The sequence below is a fragment of the Mytilus californianus genome, unplaced genomic scaffold (assembly GCF_021869535.1).
Source record: "Mytilus californianus isolate M0D057914Y unplaced genomic scaffold, xbMytCali1.0.p SCAF_2, whole genome shotgun sequence".
Lineage (NCBI taxonomy): Eukaryota > Metazoa > Mollusca > Bivalvia > Mytilida > Mytilidae > Mytilus > Mytilus californianus.
The window spans coordinates 110089120-110101780 of NW_026262668.1; the positions used below are offsets into that span (position 1 = coordinate 110089120).

Consider the following 12661-nt stretch of genomic DNA (forward strand, 5'->3'; position numbering starts at 1 on the left):
ATTCTTTTCATTTATACCCATGTAAGATTTGCTTTAATTGCTTTAGTTTTTAAGATTTAAGTCAAAAACTGCATTTTACCCCTATGTTCCATTTTTAACCATGGTGGTCATGTTTCTTTATGGAAAAGAATAAAAAACACAAAACTAATACTAAATACCCTTAGAATCATTCAGCTCAAGTTTGGTTGAAATTGGTCCAGTGGTTTCAGAGGAGAAGATTTTTGAAAATTTTTACACCAAACGACAGACTACGGACGCAAAGGGATGGCAAAAGCTCACATTGCCTTTTAGGCTAGGTGAGCTAAAAACTAAAACATCTACATATATAATAAAATCTTTTATAAGGGACCATGTATGGTAAACGTACTATTTATATAAACTTGCGTCTCTCTATCATGTATACTGGCTAGGTCCCCACCCATTCTCCTACAAGCCAGACGTGCATCATTCCATGCCATTTGGTCATCGCGGAACTGGTAACAATACTTTGATGATGGATCCTCTTCCCATCCAACTCCACAATGCAAACTAAATGGCACTGAAAAGTTCAAATTTCAAAAGTAAATATTTATTATTTAAAGAAAAGAATGAACTCATTACCGGTATAGTCAATTATAGCCTTTGGATAAAGTCCAATATATTATTATATCAAAAATTTAATAGTGATGTACACACCTTAATATGTATCAATGTGAACTTCAATGTATATGAAAATATTATGTTATGTTTCAAGGATTTGAATAGAGGAGGCTCTTATACAAAAAATAACAAGAGTGAACACAGAAATGTCGCACCTGCTTTACTGACCATGATTGACTTTATGTTAAAAGTCATAAAGACATAGTTATCTTCAAGTATCAAATAAACTTAACATTATCTAAGATTCATGACAATGAGGTCAAGGTAAGATGATACATGCCAGAAAGATATGTACACCTTACAATCAATCTATGGACCAAATATAGTTGATCTATCGCTATAGTATCTAAGAACATACTTAACCAGAAAACATAAATCAATGAACCATGAAAATGAGGTCAGGGTTATGAACCCTACCAGACAAACATGTACACCCAACAATCATTCCATAGGCCAGATATAGAAGACCTATTGCTTATATTATTTTAGAAGACGACCAAACTACTGAAACAAAACACTGACCAATGAACCATGAACCACGGACTATGAGGTCAAGGTCAGATGAATCCTACCAGACTGATATGTATGCCTTACAATCATTCCATACACCAGATATAGTTGACCTACTGCTTATAGTTTCTGATAAACAGACCAAATCACGTACTGTAGTTAAGTAATAGTTATAGATTATTTATTTTTAAATATGATTAATTTTCTCAAAGGGTGACATTTTCTCAACCTTATGTCATCAAAGATTGATAACCATGAAAAAGTATTTAATAAAACATAATCTGTATTTCAGTATTTTCCTAGGCAACGTCAATTAGGTTGTCTTATGACTTCATCCTATTCTTTTTCTACAGGCCTGAGAATAGCCCATCTCATTCAAGTTGCATGAGATACAAAGGAATTTTTTAAGAAAATAGTGAGAATGATTTTTGTCTTAAATAGATAAAATTCCCTCAACCTGAAGACTCATTAAAAATTACTTACTTGGAGTAGTTGTTATTGGAGGGCCTAATGGAATAGATTCTGAAAAATAAATATTTTTTTTACAATAAATATTTAATTAAGAAAAACAAGAAGCACACCTAAACTTGTATCAAACATTTGGATGCTAAGTGTATTTCTTTCATGTATCTAGTTTTCAATTAATTACATTTTTTTCCCCATAGCTTCCAAAGTTAAGTCTACAGCTTTTTACCATAGTTGGTAGACCAAAATCAAAATAACTATTTAAATCAGTACCTCACAGGAAATTTAAAAGTATAATTGGGTTCAATTAATATTTGATTAAGAAGTTCTTAAGAAGAAACTTTTTGGTACATGCTAATGCAGTACATAATCAAATACCTTAAAGGCCATATTGAAAGGGTAAACAATACATTCACAATGAGTATGATCAAGTTCTAATTTCAAGAGGACTTTCTTTCTTTGTTGACAGTGTAAAGACACCTTCATGCAAGAGATTTTTTCTACAAATTTCCTTTAGAATATAAAACAGCTAGAGCCCATATTCAGTAACTCCCAAAATGATGAACAGCAATAAAATCCATACCGTAAAATTTGGTTTTTTTTATGTGATTATTGTCAGATGAACATTCACAGGTTGTTCTATATACAACCTTTCATTGGTTGAGTCCTTATATACTCAAAAGGAAAATGCAAATGTGATAAAAAAAAAACAACTGAGTTTCAATGTCCTTAACATTGCACATATCTTATATGTCCAAGGGCAATAATTTATAAAAGAAATTGATTTTTTTCGGGGTTATTTTCAACTTAAAATAAACATCTTACAAGAAATTAAGGAATGAGATCCCTAACTATGTTACTATCCATATATTTCTATTTCCAAGGGCATAACTCCTGTAAAAATTAGTTGGGTGGAATACTTCCAAGACCTTACTAATATACTGTGGATTAATTTATTTTCATGGGTACCAATTTTCGTGGATCAAGAACAAATTGTCTTTTCGTGGATATTTTATTTCATGATTTTTACAAAGTCTGCTTACAAACTTATTGAAAAAGTTGAACATTTAAATTAGTGTTTCACTTGTACCCACAAAATCCACAAAAATTTGTATTCCACAAATAATAATCAATCCACAGTAAGACTTTGATATAAACTTCATAAAAATTCAACAAGAAATTTAGGTGTGGGAGTGCTTACAGTGCAATGTTCAATATAAACATTTCAAAAAGACATAACTCCTGTAAAAATTATAGATCAGCTCTGATTTTCGAACTCACACAAGACATTGCTGATATAAATTTCATAACAATCCTACAAGAAATGAAGGTGAGAGAGTGCTTACAATGTAATTTTCTATAAAACTGATATTTCCAAGGGGGTTACTCTTTTTAAAATAGTTGATCTGCAAAAACTTTCACACTTGTCCAAGACATCGGAAATATCCTTTGACATAAATTTCATAAATATTTGGCAGGAATTGTGCACTTGAGAGCCCTTACAATGCACTTTTCTAAAGAATTTACATTTCTCAAGGGACATAACTCATGCAAAAATAATTGATCAGCACAGATTTTCAAACTCGTCCAAGACTTTGCTGATATAAACCTTCAATATAAATTTCATAACAATCCTAAAAGAAGTGTTTGTTTGGAAGCGCTTACAATGCAATTTTCTCTATAATTAATATTTCTAAGGGGCATAACTCTTTTAAATATAGTGAATCATCACTGATTTTTGTACCTGACAGAGACATTGCTGATATAAACTTTTGATATAAATGTCACAAAAATCTGGCAAGAATTGTACAGGTGGGAGTGCTTACAAGACTGGACAGACATTTCTATGTCCCCTGCAATGCGTCGAGGACAAAAAATCAACAGAGGGATGGGATGAATGCCAAAAGTTACATGAAAAAACTAGAGGCTCTCAAGAGCCTGTGTCGCTCACCTGACTCTACTTTGGTTTTAGAAATCATGTAAAGATAAAAAAAAATCATAACAGACACCCAAATAATGATTGAGGCCAAATTTGGTTTAATATTGGTCCTGTTATTTAATAAAATATCCTGGTGGCCGTCTTGAACAGTAAATCGGCAACAAAGAAGCAACACTTAGTCAGCACCTCATAAGGAACATTCATGCCATGTTTGGTATTTCCCATAGGGTCCTATGTTAAACTAAGTCCCCCCCCCCCTCCTCGGTGGCCATCTTGGATGATGGATCGGCTGTAAAGTAACAACACTTGGTCAGCACCTCATAAGGAACATTCATGCCATGTTTGGTTTCATTCCATTCACTGGTTCTCTAAAAGAAAGACATTTGTATGTATTTCCCATAGGGTCCTATGTTAAACTAAGTCCCCCACTGTCGGCCATCTTGGATGATGGACCGACTGCAAAGTAAAACACTTGGTCAGCACCTCATAAGGAACATTCATGCCATGTTTTGTTTCATTCCATTTAGTGGTTCTTTAAAAGAAGTCATTTGTATGTATTTCCAATAGGGTCCTATGTTAAACTAAGTCCCCCGCTGGCGGCCATCTTGGAAGATGGATTGACTGCAAAGTAACAACACTTGGTCAGCACCTCATAAGGAACATTCATGCCATGTTTGGTTTCATTCCATTCAGTGGTTCTTTAGAAGAAGTTCAAAATGTAAAAAGTTAAAGACGACGACAACGGACGACAGTCGCCAAGTCATGAGAAAAGCTCACTTGGCCCTTTGGGCCAGGTGAGCTAAAAAAGAAAATATCAGTTCCATTCAAAAAGAAAATTGTCCAAACTTTACTATCCTAAAGTGTAAAAAAAAAAAAATGCAATTCAATTTACCATTTATCATTTAGAAACTACACATATTTTATATAAAATATAATCTAAAATATATTTTTAGAAGTATTTAAAATGAAATTTGAAAATGTCATTTACAGTGAAACATTTAAACCAAATTTTAAGTACAAAATAAAAAAAACTAAAAACATAACTAAACATGATTTATACTATACTGGGTGCAATATTCATACAATTAAATTAGACAAAAACAACTATGCAATGAAATAAATTAAATGTTTTCAGCAGGTAACAAGACAACATTTAATAAGTGCATAAAATAAATTCCTTCACCACACTGCTGGTATTTATACATGGGATAAAATTTCTGATGAAAAACAAACATATACTTGGTGGTTTCTGACAAACAAATTTCCTTGGTGAGCTGCACCCCTGGTCATTCCAACATCTATTTTTATATTCAATGCAATTCTCCTGTCCTCCTCTTTCATTAGGTTCCCTTGGACACCACTTTCTAAACCTTGTCTGGAATGATTTATGTATGTGAAGTATTATAATGAGCTGAACAAATATTATGTTGATGTTAAAAGGTCATATAAATATTGACACTTCCCAGGCTGCATTTCATTTTCAAAAATATAAATTTCTGCATATTTTTTCCTGAAACAAAAAGACTTTTTCATAGCAACTTTGTATAAAAAAGTTAAATAGAATATTTCACCAGATAATGAATATTCAACATTCTTTTTAATTGGTATTTACATGTAAGTAGATAACAGCTGTGACCAATGTTGTAATTCTATCTAAATTCTTATGGCTATGAAATTACATGGAGCCTGACAAATGAATATCCTTGACCTTTATTCCTACCATTCAATACATACTCGGAGGTTTCTGACAAATAAATTTTAATGGAGCGTAACATTCCTTATCATTCCAGCATCGGTTTTTGTATTCAATACAGTTCTCAGTTCCATCATCATTCGGTTCATGAGGACACCATTTCTTAAATCTGGTCTGAAATGTCAATTCTTATTGTGTATTTTGTGGAATACTCTTACATTTTGATTCTCAATTATGATCTGAGCAACATTGTCAATTTAGAAGCTATACTACTATTGAGAATATTTCTCAATTGTTGCTTCTTTTCTTGGATTTTTCTTCAACTGTTCAGTACAAATAATTAAAAAACTCTGAAAATTGCTAACATTGATTGAAATTCCAGGGGTCATAATGTGAGCCAAAATTTGTTCCTGTGAAAAAAGTTCCAGTGGAACTTATATCACAGGAAATATGTTCTGGGAGAACTTTTTTCACAGATGATTTCTATATAATTTGTTCCATCTCTATAAAATAAGTTCCACACTTTACCTGGTGAAATAAGTACCGGTTTGGTGAAATTTGTTCCTTACCTGGTGAAATAAGTTCCGGGTTTATGCGATTTGTTCCTTATCTAGTGAAATAAGTTCTGGGTTTGTGAGATTTGTTCCTCACCTGGTGAAATAAGTTCCTTGTCTGTGAAATATGTTCCACTGGTTAAACAAGTTATCTTATATACTGAGCATTTGTCATCAGTGAGTTTAAAGTTATCATGCAAGTGCATTATAAAGATAAGTATTATATCAATAATAAAAAAAGTAAAAAATGTAAATTATCCAATTCGGATCCTGTGGAGTATAGCAAATGTTTAATTATATACTCTGTAAAAAATTTCAAAATGACACTTTTCAGCCAGAAAAGAGTAGAATAAGAAAAATCAATCATTCAGAAAAAAAGTATAGTTAAAGATGAACATATGTACTTATTTGAAAAGGACAAAGTGACTGATCAGTTATATCAAAAGACATGTAAAAACAAAAGACACTCTCTTTTGAAACTGTGCTATGACCTAAGTACATGTATGACTAGAACACGCGGCCATGACGGTTAACAAAAACCAAGGAGGAATACCACATAAAACATAAATACAAATTATGATACATTACCATCGCTTTTATCTCTTATCTTCATCCTTTAGTTACAGTCATGCCTTCAATTGCAAATGTATTCCATGCATGCAAGCACACTCAGTACAGCACTCAGCTTGCATTATAATTTAAATGTAACAAGAAAATATTTCACTTGCAATTTGTTGCAAAGGTACTTATTTTCTGTGAAAATAGGTTTGAGCTGAACTTATTCATTGATTTCTATGAAATATGTACATGTTCGTTTAAAACAAATATCACAGGAACTTATTTACCTTTTTAAAACTCTTAATATTAATTGGAACAAAATTCATGAAGCTATTATGATCTTTGTTCCGGAACTTATTTTACATTTGGTCATAAAATTAGTTCCAGAACAAATTTTACAGTGCTGGAACATATTTTCTGTGATATAAAGTCCGGTGTAACATATTTCCTATGAAATTTGTTCCAGCGGAACAAATGTCACGCCGGAACAAATTTTTGTTACAATAACTCAAAAAATTGGTTTAATTTTCTAACATTAATTGACATTCCAGGGGTCATTGTTGTACTGCGACCTATAGTTGTTATTCTATGTCATTTGGTCTCTAGTGGAGGGATGTCTCATTGTCAATCATACCACGTCTTCTTATTTTTATAATAACCCAATAAATTTGGTCATTCTATTTTTCTTGAATTTCCAAGGAAGACTGATCTCGTTCTGTTTAATGTCTTTGTAATTATATATTTTGATCTTGCTACGATAGCTTTAGAAATTATTGCCAAACTGAGAAAATAAAAGAACAGTGTTCCAATGTACCCTGCAGTGCAAATGTTTTATCTGCTGCCCAAGGTAAATTACTAAAAACATTTTTTTTTCTTTGAACTTCATGCCTCCTCCTTATAAAGACCTTGGCTAAAGTGTGATCATAAAAAGCAAGCAATGTTTTTGCAACTACAACAAAGGATATCCCTGTCGCAAAAGCTTTTCTTTTTATGCAAATAAATGACAAGCAAACAGTAAAGTTATTGAATCTGTCAAATGTTTTTAATTAAAGCTTTGAAAAGACAATAATACCAAGGTTAACACACTGTTGATGACAATGATATCAATGACATAATTTCGGATCACCATGTATTGCCTTCAAGACATTGTCAAAGCAAATCATTCATCATTTGGAAATTTCTGGGGTTTTTTTTAAATCTATTTTATTAAATATCCTTTTGATCCAACTGTTTTCTAAAAGATTTTGAGTTTTCATTATGATGAATCTTGTTTTTCAAAATCCATGAATACCAAAATACAATTTTCTGTATCGAGGTTATCATTACCTGCAAACCTGATTGTGCCCATATAAATTTTCTGTTACGAGTTTTATCATTCAGACCAATCCAATATTCTTCTGCACGTATACGATCTGTTAAAAGATAATTAAAATTGTGTCATCATGCTAAAACAAGTCATTATAGTACTGAGTAATCCTACTAAGAAATTATAAACATGTCTCTGAAAGGTTTATATAGAGAAACAGTATCATGTTTAAAGTGATGATTCAATCATTATTGTTTATAATGTCTTGATAACATAATCTACGTGTGCTTCAAAAATTAGCTTTAAAAAAGTAACATGAAATAAAGGTGTCAACTCCTCATAGTTTTTGGAACCTAAAATTTGTTTTTCACAAAGAGTTTGTGCTGTTGGTTGTGTTGTAACAGTGAGGTGTGAGCTTTAGCTCAATTTTGAAGGCCTTACTATGACTTGAAGCCAAAGATTGGAAATAACATTGCTTTAGTGTTGTCTAGTGTTTGTGTCATGTAGTAATCATTCTTCTTCCATCAAAAATGAAAAAAAACCAAAACAAAATCAGCATTTTATTTTCCTCAGGGTAAATCTTCCTCTGTGTAGGTTTGAAAAGTTGACAGCAAATGATTCATTGTAACACAAATATTTTGTCCTCCCAAAAAAAAAAAAAAAAGGTTATATTTGCACCAAAATGCAAACTTTAATCTTTATCCAAGTATTGTTGCAATCCCATTTGTAGTATTTAGCATCTAGAAACCATGTTCTTGCACAAATTTCAGTCTACTTTTAGTAACAATAACCTTGACCTTAAATGTGTAAGGATAATTTATGGAATGTAACAATTTAAAACTCTAATGATTCTAATGACTTAAATTAGCAAATCCCTCAGGAATCTATCAAGCTACTTTTGATTTTAAGAAAATAAAATAAACAGGAATTTCCAAGTTGATTACCCATAACGAATGATTATGTATCTCTTGTACAAGTTTTTCTTCAAACTATCAAATGGCAATGAATCAACGTTTTTAGAGAATCATACGAGTTAAAGTGTTTTAATATGAACAATAACTATATCAGCATGAAATCAATAAGAAAATTGGAGATTAAGCTTCTAATCTTGTACTTGATTAAGGAAGGGACAATTGCAAGCATGCTTAATGAGTAGTAAATATCAGAATGTTTGACTAGCCAAAATTTCTCTTTTTACAAAATGACTGACTTAATAGACATATCAAAAAATGCTACTTCCTAGCATGGGTATATAAAAATTTCATTCGTATACCACATTCAATCCCTTAAAATGGACCTCAAATGCAAACATTATCAATAACATTTGGGATAAGGGGACCAATAATTGCAAAATAGTCTATCAAATAAAAGGATATTAAGCATGTTAAGGATGTAGTTAGGTGAAATTAAAAGAATCTAGAATTTAAAATTGATACTATAAGTCAGAAAAGCATTAGTTAAGGAACAAAATAAGCTAAAAAAATTGAAAGGTTATGGAACTCCTTTTTGAGATATTTGATTTTTAAACAAGAGTGCACACGCTGAAATGTCTCGCCTTCTTTACTAATCATTGATATTATGTTGATAGTCCTAAATATAAAGCTTTATTACAACTGTCACATAAACTTAACATTAACCAAGTAAACTAAACATTGACCAATGAACCATGAAAATGAGGTCAAGGTCAGATGAACCATGCTAGGCAGGCATGTACAGCTAACAATTCTTCCATACAACAAATATAGTTGACCTATTGCTTATAGTTTAAGAAAAACAGACGAAAACACAAAAACTTAACACTGAGCAATGAACCTTGAAAATGAGGTCAAGGTCAAATAAAACCTGCGTGACTGACATATAGATCATAAAATATTTCCATACACCAAATATAGTTGAACTATTGCATATAGTATTAGAAAAAAAGACCAAAACTCAAAAACTTAACTTTGACCACTGAACCATGAAAATGAGGTCAAGGTAAGATGACACCTGCCAGCTAGACATGTACACCTTACAATCATTCCATACACCAAATATAGCTGACCTATTGCATGCAGTATTAGAAAAAAAGACCAAAACTCAAAAACTTAACTTTGACCACTGAACCATGAAAATGAGGTCAAGGTCAGATGACACCTGCCAGCTAGACATGTACACCTTACAATCATTCCATACACCAAATATAGTAGACCTATTGCATACAGTATAAGAAAAACAGACCAAAACACAAAAACTTAACTATAACCACTGAACCATGAAAATGAGGTCAAGGTCAGATGACACCTGCCAGTTGGACATGTACACCTTACAGTCCTTCCATACACCGAATATACTAGACCTATTGCTTATAGTATCTGAGATATGGACTTGACCACGAAAACTTAACCTTGTTCACTGATCCATGAAATGAGGTCGAGGTCAAGTGAAAACTGTCTGACGGGCATGAGGACCTTGCAAGGTACGCACATACCAAATATAGTTATCCTATTACTTATAATAAGAGAGAATTTAACATTACAAAAAATCTGAACTTTTTTTTCAAGTAGTCACTGAACCATGAAAATGAGGTCAAGGACATTGGACATGTGACTGACGAAAACTTATGAAAAGTGTGAAGCATCCAGGTCTTCCATCTTCTAAAATATAAAGCTTTTAAGAAGTTAGCTAACGCCGCCGCCGGATCGCTATCCCTATGTCGAGCTTTCTGCGACAAAAGTCGCAGGCTCGACAAAAATGGCGAAAAAAGGCTGACTCTGACTTTTACCTTATATTCAGCATTGGCATTATTTGGGTCTCAAATCGAAAAAAAAATCTAGAATCTGCTTAAAAATTTGGTAATGACCTTTTTATGAGCTACTGAAGTCTTCTATGAAAAGAAAAGTGGGTGATATGGGGCAAAATACTTTGCATTGTAAGAAAAAACCCAAGGATTCCGAAAATCTGACAAAAATTCCTAAACCTGACCTGACTACATCCTTAAATCATTGTTTTAACAAAATCTGTTCCTAAGATTCAAACTTAGCTACAGTACTTTTACCAGGCAATGCTTTAAATTTCATTTTTTTCTCTGTTGAATGAAGGTCACTGCTAAGTTCTATAAATTCTTCAATTTCATAGCAGATGGTATTATTGATAGATAAGAACAAATTTCCTTAAATATGCTAGTAATAAACTAACAAACTTTACTTCAGTTGTCCTAAAATACCTAAAAACTTTTAGTAAGAAGCTTTCTGCATTTTAAACAAAATTTGCTGTAACCAATACATTGAAAATTTGTAGCTCGAAAACATACTGTGTATTCATACCTGGTGTACTATTGATCACGAGAACAAAGAACACAGCTTAGGATAATCAGTGAAAAACAGGTTGCATTATAAGAAACAATTAACAAAAATCTTTTTTATAAAAATTATTAAGATGAAATTTTATATATCTATTATCATACAAAAATATTTCCTTACGGATAACAAAGCTATGAAGTCTGTTTGTGTTAATTGTAGCTAAATCTCCTCCTTGTCGTTGACAAATTTGTCGAGCACCATCCCAGTTCCTCTTGGTGTCGTTAAATTGATAACAATTTCCACTATTCAAAGTCCAATGGGAATCACACTTTAGTGTTGCTGCAATGATTTAAAACTAAGTTAGTTGGGATTGAAATAATAAGTTAAAAAAAACATATCTTAATCAGATTTTCTCCATTCTGAATTTTCAATAAATGCTAAATGCCAACAACTAGCAAAATCCACTTTCAATGATATAATCAGGGTATATATTATATAATATAAATTTCATAAAAGGAATAAACGTTGCAAGTATTGGTTGTGTTCTGGATAAGCTAGTCCTTTTTGTTGTTTTTGTCTAATTGAGAAAATGATTAATAAAGTAAAAATAGGGATATGTGGTATGACCCTCCTCTCACTCATGAATGAAAGAACCTTAGTGAGCGCGCTCACATACCCCACGTCCCCACATTGTCACTGGAGAAATAAAATAAGTGTAAGAAAAAAAAATTGTATCAGAAAAAAAAATTGAATCATAATTTCCTGTCAATATGCAGATCTACATAGTATGTCCTTATTATCTACACAGTTTCATGAAATTCTGTTGTGTGGTTTGAGAGGAGTTGCAATGACAAAAGGTTGCTGTAGTATATTGGGCAAATAAGTTCAAAGGGGCGTAACTCCTGGGAAAAAAATTGAATTGTAATTTCCTGTCGATATGCACATCTACGTAGTATGTCCTTATTATCCGAAAAGGTTTCATGAAATTCTGTTGTGTGGTTTGAGAGGAGTTGCGATGACAAAAGGTTGCAGTAGTATATTGGGCAAATAAGTTCAAAGGGGCATAACTCCTGGAAAAAAAATTGAATCGTAATTTCCTGTCGATATGCACATCTACGTAGTATGTCCTTATTATCCGAAAAGGTTTCATGAAATTCTGTTGTGTGGTTTGAGAGGAGTTGCGATGACAAAAGGTTGCAGTAGTATATTGGGCAAATAAGTTCAAAGGGGCGTAACTCCTGGAAAAAAAATTGAATTGTAATTTCCTGTCGATATGCACATCTACGTAGTATGTCCTTATTATCTGGAAAGGTTTCATGAAATTCTGTTGTGTGGTTTGAGAGGAGTTGCGATGACAAACTGTTGCAGTAGTACATTAAAGTAAATAAGTTCAAAGGGGCGTAACTCCTAGAAAAAAATTGAATCATAATTTCCTGTCGATATGCACAACTACATAGTATGTCATTATTATCTAAAAAGGTTTCGTGAAATTCTGTAGTGTGGTTTGAGAGGAGTTGCGATGACAAGAAATAGGACTGACGGACGGACAGACGGACGTACGGATGGACAGACAGATGGACGGACAGACGGACGGACGGGTCAAAAACATTATACCCTCCGCAACTCGTTGCGTGGGGTATAATTAGGAAGGATGACAATTTTGTGATCTATCAATGTGACCACTGCTGATTTAGAAAGCTATCTTTTACTGAAAAC

At 32.5% G+C, this 12661-nt stretch overlaps 1 protein-coding gene across 1 annotated transcript in view; it reads right to left on the reverse strand.

Annotated features, from left to right (window-relative positions):
• LOC127728566 (macrophage mannose receptor 1-like) overlaps positions 1 to 12661 on the reverse strand; it is a 121824-nt gene that overhangs the window by 84816 nt on the left and 24347 nt on the right. Inside the window, exons 13-17 of the mRNA XM_052236033.1 lie at positions 11126 to 11284; positions 7685 to 7770; positions 4793 to 4928; positions 1633 to 1671; positions 368 to 538 (exon numbers count right to left, since the gene is read on the reverse strand). Of these exons, the coding sequence (XP_052091993.1) occupies positions 368 to 538; positions 1633 to 1671; positions 4793 to 4928; positions 7685 to 7770; positions 11126 to 11284 (591 nt within the window). The remainder of the gene's footprint in view (positions 1 to 367; positions 539 to 1632; positions 1672 to 4792; positions 4929 to 7684; positions 7771 to 11125; positions 11285 to 12661) is intronic.